We start from the raw sequence: 16,359 nt of genomic DNA, 5'->3' as shown, positions 1-16,359 counted from the left end.
CAAACTCGGAGCCAACAACTCAAAAAACTCCCAAGTGTGACCTCTATGAAGACTAAAATGTAATGGTGAAATGTTTAACAAAATAAATAAAAATGCAATTCAGAATAAAAATGCAATTCAGCATAAATAATGGTAATTTTTGGTTTTCTAAGTCAATTGCAGTTTAGGAATCATTGGCTTGACAGATAACAGTGCTGACCTTGGATTCAGGAAGGCTGTGTGTTCTCTGGACAAGTCTGAACTCAGTAATATCTCTAAGACTCCATTTCCTTTTATGGTATTAATTTCACAAAGGGAACTATGAGGTTCAGTTCAATTCAACTGGCATTTATTCCATTCCAGTTATGTGCTAGACATTGTGCTAAGCCCTAATAAATAAAAGGAGCTCACATTCTATTTGGGAGATATAGTAACCACTCAGATAAGTTATGACTTAAAAAAGCTATTCTCAATGGCACTAACAACTATGGAAATCAGCTCAAACTGAGATGAGGAAAACTAGGGATTTGAAAAGGGGAACATAACATAACATCTACATAAGCACCTCACAAACCTTTAAGTGTTACATAAACATCCCAAGTAAGAGTATTCTTATTCATCATAAGAAAATTTCTATAATTATTAGAACATAGATTCTCAGGATCAGAAGCTTTACAGCTAGAAGAGAACTTAGAAATTAGTTTATTCAACACTCATTTTCTGAAGGAAGACACTAAACTCCAGGAAATTCAATTGCCTTGCGATTAAAAAAAAAAGAAATGACAGAGTAGCAATGTTCTTTGGGTTGTAATTTTTTTTATGTGTTATTCATAACTCATGGGGAAGAGAATTCTCACAATAAACTTAGAAGGACTGAATCAACAGAATAATCTTTAACCCAAAGTTTAAAAAAGTATATCTCTTTGACTTCTAAAAACAGTTTAAAAAGAGATTTTTAAGACCTCAATGATATCAAAAGTACAACTTATTCACACTAGATCTAGTCCATGAAATAATGGAGAAGAAATGAAAGATCATTTATTTAATAATTCTTTTGAATGAGCATCAAATGCAGTAGCTATCTTGACCTTCAAATTTACACACAAGAGATGTCAAAAGAAAAAAAAAAGAGGGGAAGTGAGTGAGAGGAGTGAGCCAAGAGCTTCACCTTATCATGTTGCATTGAGCCAGCAATGCAAATAGCTAAAGTGCTGGTATGGAAGTCAATTGCTTCCTCAAAGCTGACCTCATCTCAGAGAAAGCTAATATTGCTTTGTCTTTCCTCTAGATTGGGACAGAAGGCACTTTGATAGAGCAAACTTCTAATGAATGAAAATAACAGCATCACAATAGCAAATGAATGCCTACATGTCCTCACTTATGGAAAGGTGGATTAATAACCATGTTTGACCCAAACACTTACCCCCATGCTATGATTACCACTATTGGCACAGCCAGCCAGACAAGGGTTAAAGTATGTAATTCCATCTGATCCACAGACAGGCTCATACTCATGGATTTTACAACCACAGTTAACATTGCAGCTTCCTGTCAGATTCCTATGGGCCATGGTAAGAGAAGGCCTAAAAGCAAAAAGAAGAAGGAAGGTTAGAAACATATATAAAATTTAATTTTGAAAAAGTTAATAATTACAATTATATATTTTAGAAAAGAGATTTTCAGATCTTTATGAACAATGTGGCACCCACTTTGTTAGACTTCTTTTACATTATTCTCTCACTCTACATTTCAATCCAAATGGACTCCAGGTCATTCCCTAAAATCAGCATCACATCTCCTGCATCCATGGCTTTACATGGGCTGTCTCCCATGACTACAATGCCCTGGGATTCCTCCTCACTTCCATCTCAGAATCTTTAGTTATACCCACAGGCTAAGAACTCAAGTGCCACACTATAGACTTAACCTTTCCTGTTTCCCCTTGTTTTAAGAGATTCTCCTTTTTTTTCAAAGGTTACTCATCTCTCACTGTGTTTATCCCAAGGTAGAATGAAATCATATGAGCAACAACAGTTTTTCTTTTTTTGAGTTTGCATACCTAGTACAATGTCTCATAATAAGTGTTTATAAAATTCCTTATAGTAAATGCTTAACAAATGCTTGTTGAATTAAATCAAAACTTTTATTCACATAATTGAAGTGAAATTATTGTCCTTAATATTCTGTCATTTCAGGTCTAATAATTTTTTTCTTATTTATTCTATTGCCTTATTTCTAGTCTTCAAGTCAGTGAAAGCCTTTTCTTCCAAATCAGAGAACAGACTGAAGAGCCATTTTCCAATACATAAGATATATGATATAATATAAGCAGTGTAGAGTGCTTAGCAGTGTCCAACATATTAGTACATATGCCCTTTCTTTCCTCTTTCAAAAGAAAAACTGCCAACTGAATATGGACATATGAAAACAAGTTTTAAATCACTAATAGCAAGAGAAATGCCAATAAGAACAACTATGTGTGTGACCCCATAGAAGGTAAATTGAAAAAGTGATCAAAGATGAGAACAATTGATGATGAAAGAAAAGATAAGCATACTGTGGGGGAGCAGTAAAGGAGAGCAACCACTGTGCATTCCCCACTTGGAATATAAAAAGTGACCAAACTACTCAAACCCTGTGATATAAGAATTCCCCTCTATCATTACCACCACCACTACCAAGTAAGTCAAGAACAGAGAGAAGGGATCAATGTAAACTAGAGTATGCATAAAAAATTTTTTTGTGAGAGCAGAGAGTTCAAAACATAGTGGGTGCAGGGCAGCTGGGTGGTGCAGTGCATAGAGCACAGGCCCTGGAGTCAGGAGGACCTGAGTTCAAATCCGACCTCAAACACCTAATTATTAGCTAGCTGTGTGACCTTCGGCAAGTAACTTAACCCCACTGCCTTGCAAAAAACTAAAAAAACAAAATCTTAGTGGGTGTCCGTTATCTCAGGAATGACTAAATAAAATAGAATATATCAATGCAATGAATTACAGTGAGACAAGAATGACAAATAAAAGAAAATGCAAGCAGATTTGTATGAATTGATAACAAAAAAATAAACAGTACTAATAAAATACACAGTGACTATAACTATACAAATGAAAAGGTCATAAATAGCAAAAATCTTCACAATTATCTTTATAAATCCCTTGTGAAAAGGATGGGGATTCATATCTGTGTTTGGAATTTTCTATAACTATTCTCATTCTCAAGATGAATTGAGCAAAACCTCAGCATCTTACCATTTTTTAAAATAACAGCAAGAAAGGTTTGTTGTTTGTTTTTTTTCTTTAATTTTTTTTCCAAAAAACCTTTGATATCATTTTTCTGGTATAGCTATACACAAAAAAAAGAAAGCAGTGGGCTAGGTCTGCCCTCTCTCAAGAATGGCCAAGTCCAGAGCATCACTCCTGTGGGAGATTTGGCAAAATAACAATCAAGCAGATTCCAAAGGGAATCACATGAAGTGTTAGGCTGAGCACTCAGCACTGTCTTCCACTTACAAAGTCCTTAATGTTTATATTCAACTGACAGCATAGCTCTTCTCAGAAAACTATTTCCCTTCCTTTTAATTCTTTACCCACCATCTCTAAGCTAAAATTTATAGTTATAGAAAAGTCATTCATTCATTCAACTAATAATTAGTGAGAAATTGTTGTGCAAGTTCACATCTTTAGTTAAGCGATTTGACAACAAAGAAGAAAGTAAACCAAGCAACAAAGTGGGAATCCAAAATATTATTATTTCCTAAGGGTTTTTCTGCTCTTGCCTATTTTCTACTTTAAGCAATGTGTCCCTTGAGTTTAATAAAAAAAAAAACAACATAAAAATCTGACCAAGGTAAACTTCTAAATGAAGCAAGAACTAACCATTTTTATAATTAATCTCCTTTGCTTAAATGGGTAGAAAACTTTTCAAAGATCTATATAGCTACATGAATTGATAAATATTAAAGCTTTATTAGTATAATTCTTTTCTGTGTATCTATTTTTTTCTGATAAGCACTAACTACAGGGCAACAATCAGGCCCAATTTTGTGATATCTGTGATGGAGAATAGCATCTGTATCCTGAGAAAGAATTGTAGAGTTTGAACAAAGATCAAAGACTATTTCTCATCACATTCAACTTAGATCAATGAATACCATGGAAACAATGTAAGACTAACAAACTGCCTTCTATGGGGTGGGGGGGAAGCAAGATTAGGGGAAAAATTGTAAAATTCAAAATAAATAAAATCTTTCTTTAAAAACTACTAGTAAAAATAATGATCCATGAAAGATCTCTCTGATAAGAAATATTTATCCCATAAAATGGTAAATTTCAACAGTTTCCAAAGATATTTATTGCCATTGTTATTTAGAATGTATGTAGCAAAATGATTTAGTTTTCTAATTTATGATTTACAATTATTTTACAATGATTTTATGCACCTGCAAAATAATTTGCAATTTTAAATTTCTGAGACAATTATTAAATGACTAATTTATCCATCTAAATGTGTATCAAGGCAAAAGGAAAGATGTGAAAGACAAATAGTAAACAAACATATGACATATTGATTTTACAAAGACAAATGCCTTCTGGTATACAAGAAGTGAAACATAGCTCCAGGACAATCCAGAATGTGTTTGACTCCTCAGAAAAGATAAGGTCATTTTGTGTGATGCAAAGAAATTATAAAATATGAAACACTATTAAGAAAATCAATATAGGAGAGCCAAACAGTAAATATAAATAGTAATGAAAGGGAACTAAGAGGCTTGTGATCAAAAGGATTTGCCAAGGGGAAGGAAGAAAACAAAGTAGAGATCTGAGAGGGAAATATTATTCAACCCACAAAGAGAATCGACTTTTTTCATTATCCCTGAGTAGAGTTGACAGAAGTTATGCATGAGGATAATAGTGACTTACTTGAAAGTACACACAATAAAATATAATTATTTTGCTAGCATTCTAAACTGAAAATAGGACCAGCCAAATCCCACTCTGTAATCCTAACGTGATTGTCTTGTTGAGGTATGTGATATAATGATTGTATAGTGGCAAGAAAGCCATTGAGCTCCTTTGGAAAAAGATTACCTAGAAATTTCACTAATAAACAAACATTTGATAAAATAATTTTTGACAAAATATCATTCCCCAAGAAGATTTCTTTAAACAAGAGCCTACCTTGATCCATGAAAATATGCAAGTTGCAGTGAAAGTATTAATTTATGTGTATGTATGTGAATATATTGCAAGTATGCAGGGACTCATAAAATCAATATTTTATAGTTGACTGTCACATAATAAAAATGGGGTCTATGAAAAATTGCTGTTTTTTATTACTGTTTTATTGTATTTTTAGTGAGAACAGAGCAGGGCTATATTGTGTTGACCCAGTTGACTTATGAAAGTGACATGGCATCAGTTTAATATGTAGTTCCACAAAATGACAGGTCCCTGCTACTCATAGAAAACCACAGGACAATTGTGATAAAATAAATTTGTTATTGCTAAGTCCTTAGTGAGAATTACAGATGTTAATGAGAAGGAAATATAAGTGCCTACTATGAGATAAGTACTATTGTTAGGCACTTTACAAATGTTCTGTTATTTGATCCTAACAACAACCCTGGGAAATAGATACTATTATGATACCCATTTGACATTTGAAGAAACTGAGGCAGACAGAATTTAAGTGTTGACCAGGTTCATATAGCTAGTAAGCATATGAGAACAGATTTAAACTCAGATCTTCCTGACTTCAAACCTGAAAATCTCTCCACTAGCTACTCTCTTAATTGACACAAAGATGGGGAGATGAAGTGTTGTGTGTGTGTTTGTGTGTGTGTGTGTGTGTGTGTGTGTGTGTGTGAAGAATAAGAAATGTCAGTGTAGTTGATCCAGTCTGAAGAGTTAGGACAGAGCTAAAATTATTTTGAAGAGTTTTATATGTAGAAAAACAAATGAACCAAAAATAAAATTTCTATAACTTCGAGTTTAAGAGAGTTAACCCAAATCACTAAAAGTTTAAGTGACTTGCCCATAATAATACGGTTTGCCCTTCATTTTCAAAGAAGATCACTACATCAGGGAAGTGATACCATAACATGCATGTGACCTGGATTTGAGTGAGGGGAATACTGTGCCAAGTCTTAATTTCTCCTCTGGAGTCATCTGGGTCCAGTAACCAGATATGAATCAGGATGACTGGAAACTGGGTGTGAGGTAATCAAGGCTAAGTGCCTTGCCCAAGGTCACACAACTAATAAGAGTCAAGTGTCTTAGGTCAGATTCAAACTCCTGTCTCCTGACTCTTAAGGCCAGTGCTCTATCCACTGCGCCACTTGACTGCCCCTAATTGACATGCCCAGGTTTACACAATCATTATGAGATAGAGATCACACCTGAACTCAGGTCTTCCTCAGAAGCAGACCTTTCATTTACTCAACACATGTTGCATCTCAACTAAGATCCAAATGAGAGTCATGAATTTTCCAGCCCTTAAATGAAGCAACAATTTTTTTAAAAAAAAGTCTTTCTTAAACTAGACAAACTTAAGTAGTAAAATAATATTCAAGAGTAAAATTCAAGAGTAAGAATATTAAAATAATTTAAATAAAGTACAAAATAAAGCTTCTCAAAGAAATGGATACTTCCAATTTCATAGACTCAGAGCATTAGATTAAAAGAACCTTGTAGAGATCTTTTATTCTAACATTCTTATTTTATAGAGAAAGAAATTAAAACTTAAAAATTAAGTGAGCATCATCACGTACTGACTAGTAAAGCCAGGACCAGGCAGATCCCAGATCCCCTAACAAAACACACAAGAATCACTAGGAATAGAGCATTGAACTTGAACAAAGGAAGACTTGACTTTGAAGGTTGGTAGTTCTTGTCCTTTGTTATCAAAGACCAAAATTACATATCTATGTTTGAGACAAATTACAGTGTTTCCAACTGTGGCTGATCAGTCCAATACGAGTTCAGAATGCTCTACCACAGGTTGGGGTCCAAGTGGTCCATATGAACACCTGCAATGCTTACTCTAAATTTATAAATGTCACATTTCCTTTGAATTACTTCAGTTCTGCCTTCCTCAAAGAGCATAACAGCCTCATTGATGAGGGCATGCCATGCTGGGTGGTGTTATGCTAATGTCTCCCATGCTGTATAATCAATTCTAAAGTTCTTAAGAAAGACCTTTGGTGTGTTCTGATGTTGCTTCTTCTGACCCCCTTGTTAGAACTTGCCCTGTGTGAGTTCTCCATGTTATAGTCTTTTGGGCAAGCTTACTTCTGACATTCTAACATGTCCAGTCCATCATAGCTGTACTCTCTGTTGGAATGTTGGAATGCTAGGTAGTTTAATTCAAGAAAGGAACTCAATGTCTGGTATTTTCTCCTGCCAGGTGATTTTCAGGATCTTCCTAAGACAATTTAAATGGAAGCAATTTAGTTTCCTGACATATCACTGCTTGACTGTCTAGGTTTCACGGGAATATAGCAATGAGGTTAGCACAACAGCTCTACAGACCTTCAGTTTAGTAGTCACTTGCCTCCTCTCACAATGTCTCTTCCCTCCCATACTTTCAGGGCCTTTCAAATACTGACTGATAATTTGTGTAACAAACTCATTGTCAATGTGTACCTTCCTGGAAAAGATACTACCAATGTGAGTGAACTTGTACACAGTACTTCTCCATTTGCTATAACCAATGATTCCACATATGGATGGTGTGGTGCTAACTGATGGAGCACCTGAGTTTTCTTGATGTTAATTATTAGCCCCAAATTAGCACAATCAACAGAGAATCGATCTATATTTTGTTGCACCTCAAAGGCTGCATTGAGTGCACAGTCATCTGAAAATAGAAGATCATGCACCAACACTCCCTCCACTTTGGTCTTGGCTTGTAGCATTTTCAAGTTGAAGAATTTACTATCAGTGCAATAGCTAACTTTGATGTTCATCCTCAGTTAAGGAGTTTGATAAAATGGTTTTCACTCTATTGGTGACTAGGAAATCTCGAGAGCATTGTCTACTATCCAGAATACAGAAACTGACATACAAAACCAGGCAACTAAATTTTGGCATAATATGGGAATGGCAAGTGGTATGATTTGTATGTAAATTGCATTTAAATGAAGCAGAGCTGCACAAAGTCATCAATCTCACACTCTTCCAAAATCATCATGATCCAGTGGCAAGACAGTCAAGACAAATGGTGATAGTTCCAGATGCAGTGGATGTCTAACCAAGCTCTAACACAGCACCTACTTCAGTTACTTTCATGGCAGTTGGAAAGAAGTATTCTCATCTGCCCATTCCATTAGTGGAAGACTTCATATTCTTGGGGAAGACATTCCCTCCATCTCACCAATGAGTTTGAGACTACCTCTATCATTCCCAGGGTGTGGGTGCTATAGCTTCATGGAGCCACGGGTGAGGGTTAGGTGAGTTAGGTGGACATCAAAGGTGGAAAGCAGTCCTCAAAAGGGCTCAGCAACTCTCACACCAGAGGTACTATTTTACTTTGAACATACCCTATACTCCTTCGTAAAAGGAGGTTAATAACAGCACCTACTTCCTGGAGTGTTGTCGAGGATCAAATGATAAAACAAAAGGTGAAGCATTTTGCAAGCCTTAAAGCATTCTAGAAATGCTAATTCTTAATTTCTAGTCTTGGGAACTTTCATTCTACCTCACTTTCCAGTTTCGTACTAATCTAAAATCAGAACAGTAAAAATGGAGCCTTGTAGAGTAGAGTTTAATAATAAAGGTCATCTGTCTAATTCAACTCTTGGCTGAATGCATTACAACAATCTTCTACAAAAACTTCGATTAGAATGTTATTTTCCAACTCAGCCTAAATTTTTGACTTGGAGTCAAAAAGCCATTCAATTATAAGATGTCAATCTTCTGGTCATAGGTTCTGGAGCAGAAGGGACATCAAAAACTATCTGGTGTACCTCTGTTTTTCACATAAGAAAACTGAGGACTTAAAAAGGATAAACAACTAGCTCAAGGCACACAGGTAGTGATACAACCCCAGCAACTCAATTCAATTTAGTAAGCATCTCATAAGCACCAACTATGTACCAAGCAGTAAGGTATAGAGGATACAAAGACAAAAATGAAAACAATCTCTGCCTCAAGGAGTTTGTATTCCATTAGGAAGGAAAGCATGTTCACAGTCAACAAACACATCCAACAAGCATTTATTAAGCACCTTCTAAATTTCAGGCACTCTACTTTTTAAAAAATCCAAAGAGTTCATAGTCTAAAGCCAGAGACAATATACAAATAACTATGTACAAAAAGATTATTTATATGTATACATATGATTATTATGTGCATATTTATGTTTTATATATGCATATAGATCTATATATCTTTATGTGTCTGTATTTGTATTAGAGATAACCTCAGAGGGAAAGTATTAGGATTATGGGGAATGGAAAAGGTCTCATAAGGTGGAATTTTAGCTGGGATTTGAAGAAGGTCAAGGATAGAAAAGAGAAGTATGAGGGACATGAAATGTACAGGAAATAAGAGTTTCTTGTGAGAGGAACAATAAAGTATCAATGGACCACAGAGCACATGGAGGAAAATAACAATGGAAAGTAAGAAGAGTTTTAAAGATTGTCTTTAAAAGTCAAATAGGAATTATTTTTATGTCGAAGGTGATGGGTTGACTGAGTTGGGAGGGGGGGACAGGAGGAGGCGGAAAAAAGAGGTGACATGGTCAGAGAGGATAATCACTTTGACAGCTGAGTGATGGATGGACTGGAGTAGGAAGAGACCTGGGGGGTAGGGTGAGCAACTATCAGGTTATCAGAATAGACATGAAGTGATAAGGACATGAGCAGATAATGAAATGAAAAGCTCATCCAGAGTCCCTTCCCTAGGATAGTGAAGGGGGGGGGGGGGAGGGAGAGAAGGAAGAAAAAGAGCAAGTAGACAGAAATACCTAGAATAACAGCTGCATTGACAAGTTGCATCCCTGATAACAAAGAAATTGTTCCAAGCTTAGTGTGCATCTGACTTATTAATGACTACTGTATTCAAAAGGTACCAGGGTTCTGCTTACCTTAGTTTGGTGCATTTTCAAAAGATTAGTTTCCTTTGTCCTGCTTTGTAGGGTAGTACTCCCTCTTTATACACTGTCTCTGTCTCCTGAACTCAACCTGTAAGTCTGAACAGAACTTATAGGGCTACTTTGACTAGAATTTACTTCAAGGCTGCTTTCCTTCTCAAAGATCAGAACAGAATACTAAAAAATTAGGTGGACATCAAAGCTGATTAGTTAGTATATATGTCCTTCTTATACATATAAATACATATGGTTTGTGTATAATCAGTAAACCCTATGGCTTGCATTCAGAAATTCAGGGCTCTGCTTCTTTTTCATAAGTTCTAGAAAGCACTGTTCTTTGACCTTGTGACCACTATCCTCCCACTCCACAAGTTCTAGTGGCTACCTATCAACCTACAGGATCAAATACAAAATACTCTTTCATTCAAAGCCTTCTGTTTCCTACCCTTCTCCTATTTTTCCAACCTTCTTATACCTTACTCCTACCTCTGTGTGTGTGTCTATCTGTCCCTATCTCTCAAACACACACACACACACACACACACACACACACACAAACACACACACACACACAGACACACACACACAGACACACATACACATTTTTTGATCCAATAACATTGACCTCCTGGCATTTCCATGAATATGGCACTCCATTTTGGCATTTTCTGTGGTTGTCTCCCATGTCTGGAATGCTCTCCCTCCTCAACTCTACTTGTTCAACCACCTTTAGGTACCAACTAAAATCCCATATTCTAAAGGAAATCATTCCAAACCTCTCAACTCCAATACCCTCTTTCTGTTAATTATTTTCTATTCTGTATCTTTGGTACTTAGTCTAACACAGTGCCTAACATATAATAATTAATAGATCCTTAATAAATGTTGATTGCTTCATTGATGGAATGGTTATTAGCTCAGGTCACTGTAGTGAGAAAGTTCCAATAGCACTCTTTTCAAGATGTTTTCCCACCACTAGAAAAGATAAATTTGTAATCACAGGCTCATCAAATCCAGCTTTCTTCATTTACCAGGAATTTTGCTTTCTCTAGTATGAATGAATGAGACTTTTCTATTACTATTTCCTATTAATCATAGAAGTGGTCTTTTCTAAATTTCAGAGTTTGTCTCTCTTCCTTTCTCACAGAGAAAAATAAAGAACAAACAGAGCTTAGAGAGATGCAGGATCCTTGACTCAGTAAGGAGGAAGATAAAATTCAGTTTTATGCAGACAGCAACAAACTAAAGTGCTTTTGTGATGCCCTCAAGGCAATTTATAGGTCAAAGTCCTATGGTGCATCTCAACTGCTCAATATTGATGGATCTACATTTTTTCATAATAGGACCCTGATCCTAGAGAGATGGGCTCAACACTTCCATAATGTTCTTAACAGACCAACATCAATCAATGTAGAAACCATTGACCATTACCTCAAGTTGAAGTCAAATCAGTCCCTAGCTGAAGTTTCAACTGAAGAAGAGGTTTTTGAGTGCCATTAGGTTACTTTCAAGTGGCAAAGCACCAGTTGTTGATTCTATTCCAGTTGAGACCTACAATGTGGGGGTTCCATTGCTCATCCAAAAACTGACTGAAATTTTCTAGATTATATGACATGAAGAGGTTTTCCCACAAGAACTCAAGGATGTCTCCATCGTCCATCTCTATAAGGGTAAGGAATAGATTGTCACAGGGGTATTTCTCTTTTAGTCATTGTTTGTAAGTCCTTCTCAATAGGCTGATTCTTCACCCAGAAGATGGTCATCTCCCTGAGAGTCAATATGGCTTCAGAAACAGTCAAGAAACAGTCAATATGGTGTTTGCTGCCTGATAACTCCAGGAAAAATGCAAGGAACATAACAGAGGTCCATATACAACATTTACAGATCTGACCAAGGAATTTGGAAAATTATGTCAAAATTTGGTGGTCTGGAGAAGTTCAACAGTATTGTACATCAATCTCATGACAGCATGCATGCCTAGGTTCTAGATAGTAGATGATGTTCTCAGGATTTCCTGGTAACCAATGGAGTGAAGCAAGATATGTCCATATTCCCATTCTTTTTAGCATGTTTTCAGTCATGTTATCAAACCCTTACACTGAGAAAGAACATGGCATCAAGGTCAGCTACAGTATTGATGGTAAATTCTTCAATTTGAAAAGGCTACAACTCAAGACAAAAGTGGAGGGAGTGTTGGTGCATGAATCTTCTGTTTTCAGATGGTTGTGTACTCAATGCAGCCTCTAATGCTGAGATGCTATGAAATATGGGCCGATTTTCTGCTGCTTGTGCTAATTTTGGTCTAACAATTAACACCAAGAAAACACAGGTGCTCCATCAGCCAGCACCAGACTATCCATATATGGAATCAATTACAGCAATTGGAGAAGTTCTGAGTACTGTGAACAAGTTCACTTACCTTGGCAGTGTCCTTTTTTGAGGAGGTACACATTGACAATGAGGTTGACATACACATTGCCAGAGCTAGCTCAGTATTTGGGAGGCTCCAAAAGAAAATGTAGGAAAGAAGAGGCATGAGACTAACTACCAAACTGAAGGTCTACAGAGCCATTGTACTGACCTCATGAAAAACTATTTAAACTGGACAATCTACTAGTACCATGTCAGGAAACTGAATTGCTTCCATTTAAATTGTCTTGGAAAGATCCTGAAAATCACCTGGCAGGAGAAGATACCAGACACCTAGCTTGAGCTAAACTGCCTAGTATTCCAACATTACTACAGAGAGCACGACTACGATGGACTGGACATGTTGTTAGGGTGCTGGATGTACACTTGTCAAAAAGACTATTCTATGGGGAAATCACACAGGGCAAGCACTCACAAGGGAGTCAGATACAGGGACACACTGAAGGTCTCTCTTATGAACTTTAGAATTGATTGTACAGTTTGGAAGACACTGGCACAGGACCACCTAGCATGGCGTGACCTCATCAGTGAGGGGGCTGCGCTCTATGAGGAAGGAAGAATTGAAGCAGCTCAAAGGAAATATGACATTTCTAAGTTTAGAGTAACCACCCCAGGAGTTCACATGGACCATTTGTGCCCCAACCTGTGGGAGAGAACTCCTAATTCATATTGGACTTCTCAGTCACAGTGAGAGACACTGTAATTTGTCTCAAACATAGTAATGTTATTTTGGTCTTCTTCAATAACAAAGGACAAGAACCAAACAAGCTCAGATTACTGGAGTGAGATAGTTCTAATATACACAACCAACAGCACTCTTTTTAAGATATCTTCCCACCATTATAAAAGATAAATTTGTAGTCACAGGTTCATCCCATCCAGCTTTCTTCATTTACTAGGAATTTTGCTTCCTCTAGTATGAATGAATGAGTTTTTTCTATTACTGCTTCCTATTAATCATAGAGGTGTTCTCAATTTGTCTTTCCTAATTTCAGAGTTTCTCTCCCTTCCTGTCACATAGAGAAAAATAAAACACAGAAATAGTGCTAAGTTTAGGTGTTTTATCCTTATTTCCTCTACAAAAATATGGTTATATTCAAAATCTTAAAATAAGCCAGTCCCCTAATCCATTGTTGATGAAGTTATAAACTCATGCAACCTTTCTGGAGAACAATTACACCCAAAGGGCAACAAAAATGTGCATATCCTTTAAACAAGCAATACCACTACCCTGAAGAGATTATGAAAAAGGGTAAGAACATCATTTGTACAAAAATATTCATAACAGCCCTGTTTGTGGTGGCCAACAAATGGAAATTAAGTGAATATACTTCATTTGGGGAATGGCTTAATGTGGCATGGAACATTATTGTTCTATTAGAAACCAGGAGGGATGGGAACTCAGGGAACCCTGGAAGGATTTTCATGAACTGATGCTGAGCAAGATGAGCAGAACCAGAAGAAAATGGTATACCCTAACAGCAACATGAGGGTGATGATCAAACTTAATGCACTTGCTCATTCCGTCAGTGCAACAATCAGGGACAATTTGGGTATATCTGCGATGGAGAATATCATCTGTACCCAGAGAAAGAATGGTGGAGTTTGAACAAAGATCAAAGACTATTACCTTTAATTTAAAAAAAAAATTATCTTATATAATTTTACTATCTCTTATACTTTACTTTTCTTCCTTAGGTAGCCTTGATTTTTCTCTCTCATCTCATTCAGCTTAGCTCAATGCATGCCATGGAAACAATGTAAAGAATAACACACTGTCTTCTGGGGAGGGGGGGAAGCAAGAGTAGGGGAAAAACTGTAAAACTCAAAATAACTAAAATAAGCCAGTCTCCCCCAACATTGATTTTCTGACCAGCAAATACTAAGCCAGCGTGATTTGAAATTTATATGCATTAAGGATTTCAATTAGCAGACTCAGAATATTTAATACCTCTGATGTTGATTTGTCATTTATGATGCGAACCCAAAGCTATATTCCTTATAAACATGAACAAAATTTAAATAAGGGCTTTAAACATGGATTTTAAAATGATTTTATGAAAATAGTTAAAAACATCTGAGAAAAATCTTGTTCATACTGAAAACTAGGCCCTAAAAACAATTTTACACACTTCCAATTACAGCAGGAATTTTGTGAACCATGTTATTAACTTACTAGAAGCTTGAATCCTTCACAACATCTGGATTCCCAATACATATTTGCTTAGCACTACAAGGGACTTAATTAAAATCACAAGCTTTCAACTGAGTTTAAGGAGGAAAAGCTTTCACATTTCTTTCATGGAATTCAAAACATTTAGCTAACCCTAAAGCTATAGAAATATAAAGTGATCTTTCCCTTTTCAGTCAGCAGAGTGCAGAAAGAAAAAAAAATGCCTGCAATTTGCCAAGCCAACAAGATGCTGCAATGATACACATCAGCATTTTCTGCTTTTGTTCTTCAACAAAGCTGACTATGTAAGATTAGATTGTTATCTTTAGGTCTGACTTGGATCTGTCTTTATGGAAAGTGCACATGGTTTCTTAACTTTGACACAAGTGTATGATGAGTCCATAGTTAAATCATTTTAATGCCAGGAAAGATGTCAAGTGGAAAAGGAAATGACTCAAACTTCATGCCTCTTTCAAAATTGAAAATAAAATGGAATTCATTTCAATGTTCATTTCTGGAGCTATGTTTGGCTTTCACAGAATTTCCAAGTTGCAAGGACTTCAGTGGAGGCCATCCGCACTAAGCAAAACTCTCCTCTCTAACATACATTTCTTGTGCTTAAAGATCATGTCAAGAGAATATTAGTTTTTAAAAAAAAAAAAACCTGGCTTGTTTAACTGGAAGAAAAGAAGACTGTGGAGTGGGGTAGGGAGATGGGAGTATAAAGAGGAATATGATACCTAACTATATATTTTATCACATATAGCATTGCTATATGTGATAAAATATATAGCTAGGTAATCTAATCCAAAAAAAAAAAAGACTAAAGAAACAAAGATGATCCTAAAGCATACACTAACAACTGCAAGACAAAAAAAATAAAGTTTTTTGTCACTATACAGATTTGTCTTAAAATGAAGCATTTGGTGTAAACCAATGAATAGTTATATCCTATCAGCTTCACTTAAAGCAGTAGAAAATAAAAATAAAATTGGTGCAATTGGATGCACATTTCTAGAGAAGAGTGTGTTGTTATTCAGCAAAAGGAGTTAAATGACTTGCCCAGGGACACACAGATAGTAAATGCCTGAGGTGGGGGAAGGAAGGAAGGAAGAGTTGTCCAGCTAGGAAGGTTAGTACATAGGGTTATAGAAGCAGTACTGCCTACAAAGAGCCAGTGCAATGTAAAAAATTGGGCAATTAAATATCAGGAGCCCTAATTTTTAGTCCATACAGACTCTGCCACTGCATTATTATCTCATCATTAAAAAAAAAGTCTAACTAAATCCATGAGCTCTCTTCTAGTGCTAAGATCTTAGTAAAATAAAGTTCTTAAGTTTGCTATCAAGGAAAAAAAAGAAAGGGATAGTGACATAAAGAAAGAGATAGAGATGGACAGAAAGTCAGAGATAGGACAGGCAGCTGTCTCCTCACTTGCCAAACTTATGGAGTATAAATCTAGTTTTTCCCCACTGCAAATATAATTATCTAATAATGTCAACATTCCCCCAAAATAATCAAGTATCTAGGACAAAGTTATTAAAACTTAAGTATCTTTAAACCAACTCCATTTATCTTCCTTAGTGAGGAGCACTGTGATCTCCAACAGAGTATCAATTCTGTAGCATTACAAAGAAAGCAACAATTGACCAGTCTTCATAATCAGAACCAACACTTAGATAAGG

The 16,359-nt window shown here is 36.0% G+C and overlaps 1 protein-coding gene across 5 annotated transcripts in view; it reads right to left on the bottom strand.

Annotated features, from left to right (window-relative positions):
* The window catches only part of SLCO5A1 (solute carrier organic anion transporter family member 5A1), a 411,786-nt gene that overhangs the window by 18,526 nt on the left and 376,901 nt on the right, over positions 1 to 16,359 (bottom strand). For all 5 annotated transcript variants that reach the window (XM_074207458.1, XM_074207462.1, XM_074207460.1 and 2 more), the window contains one exon: positions 1,403 to 1,562. In XM_074207458.1, coding sequence (XP_074063559.1) covers positions 1,403 to 1,562 — 160 coding nt within the window. The remainder of the gene's footprint in view (positions 1 to 1,402; positions 1,563 to 16,359) is intronic.

Source organism: Macrotis lagotis, chromosome X, assembly GCF_037893015.1.
Source record: "Macrotis lagotis isolate mMagLag1 chromosome X, bilby.v1.9.chrom.fasta, whole genome shotgun sequence".
NCBI lineage: Eukaryota > Metazoa > Chordata > Mammalia > Peramelemorphia > Peramelidae > Macrotis > Macrotis lagotis.
This window is presented reverse-complemented; position numbering and strand designations above follow the sequence as displayed.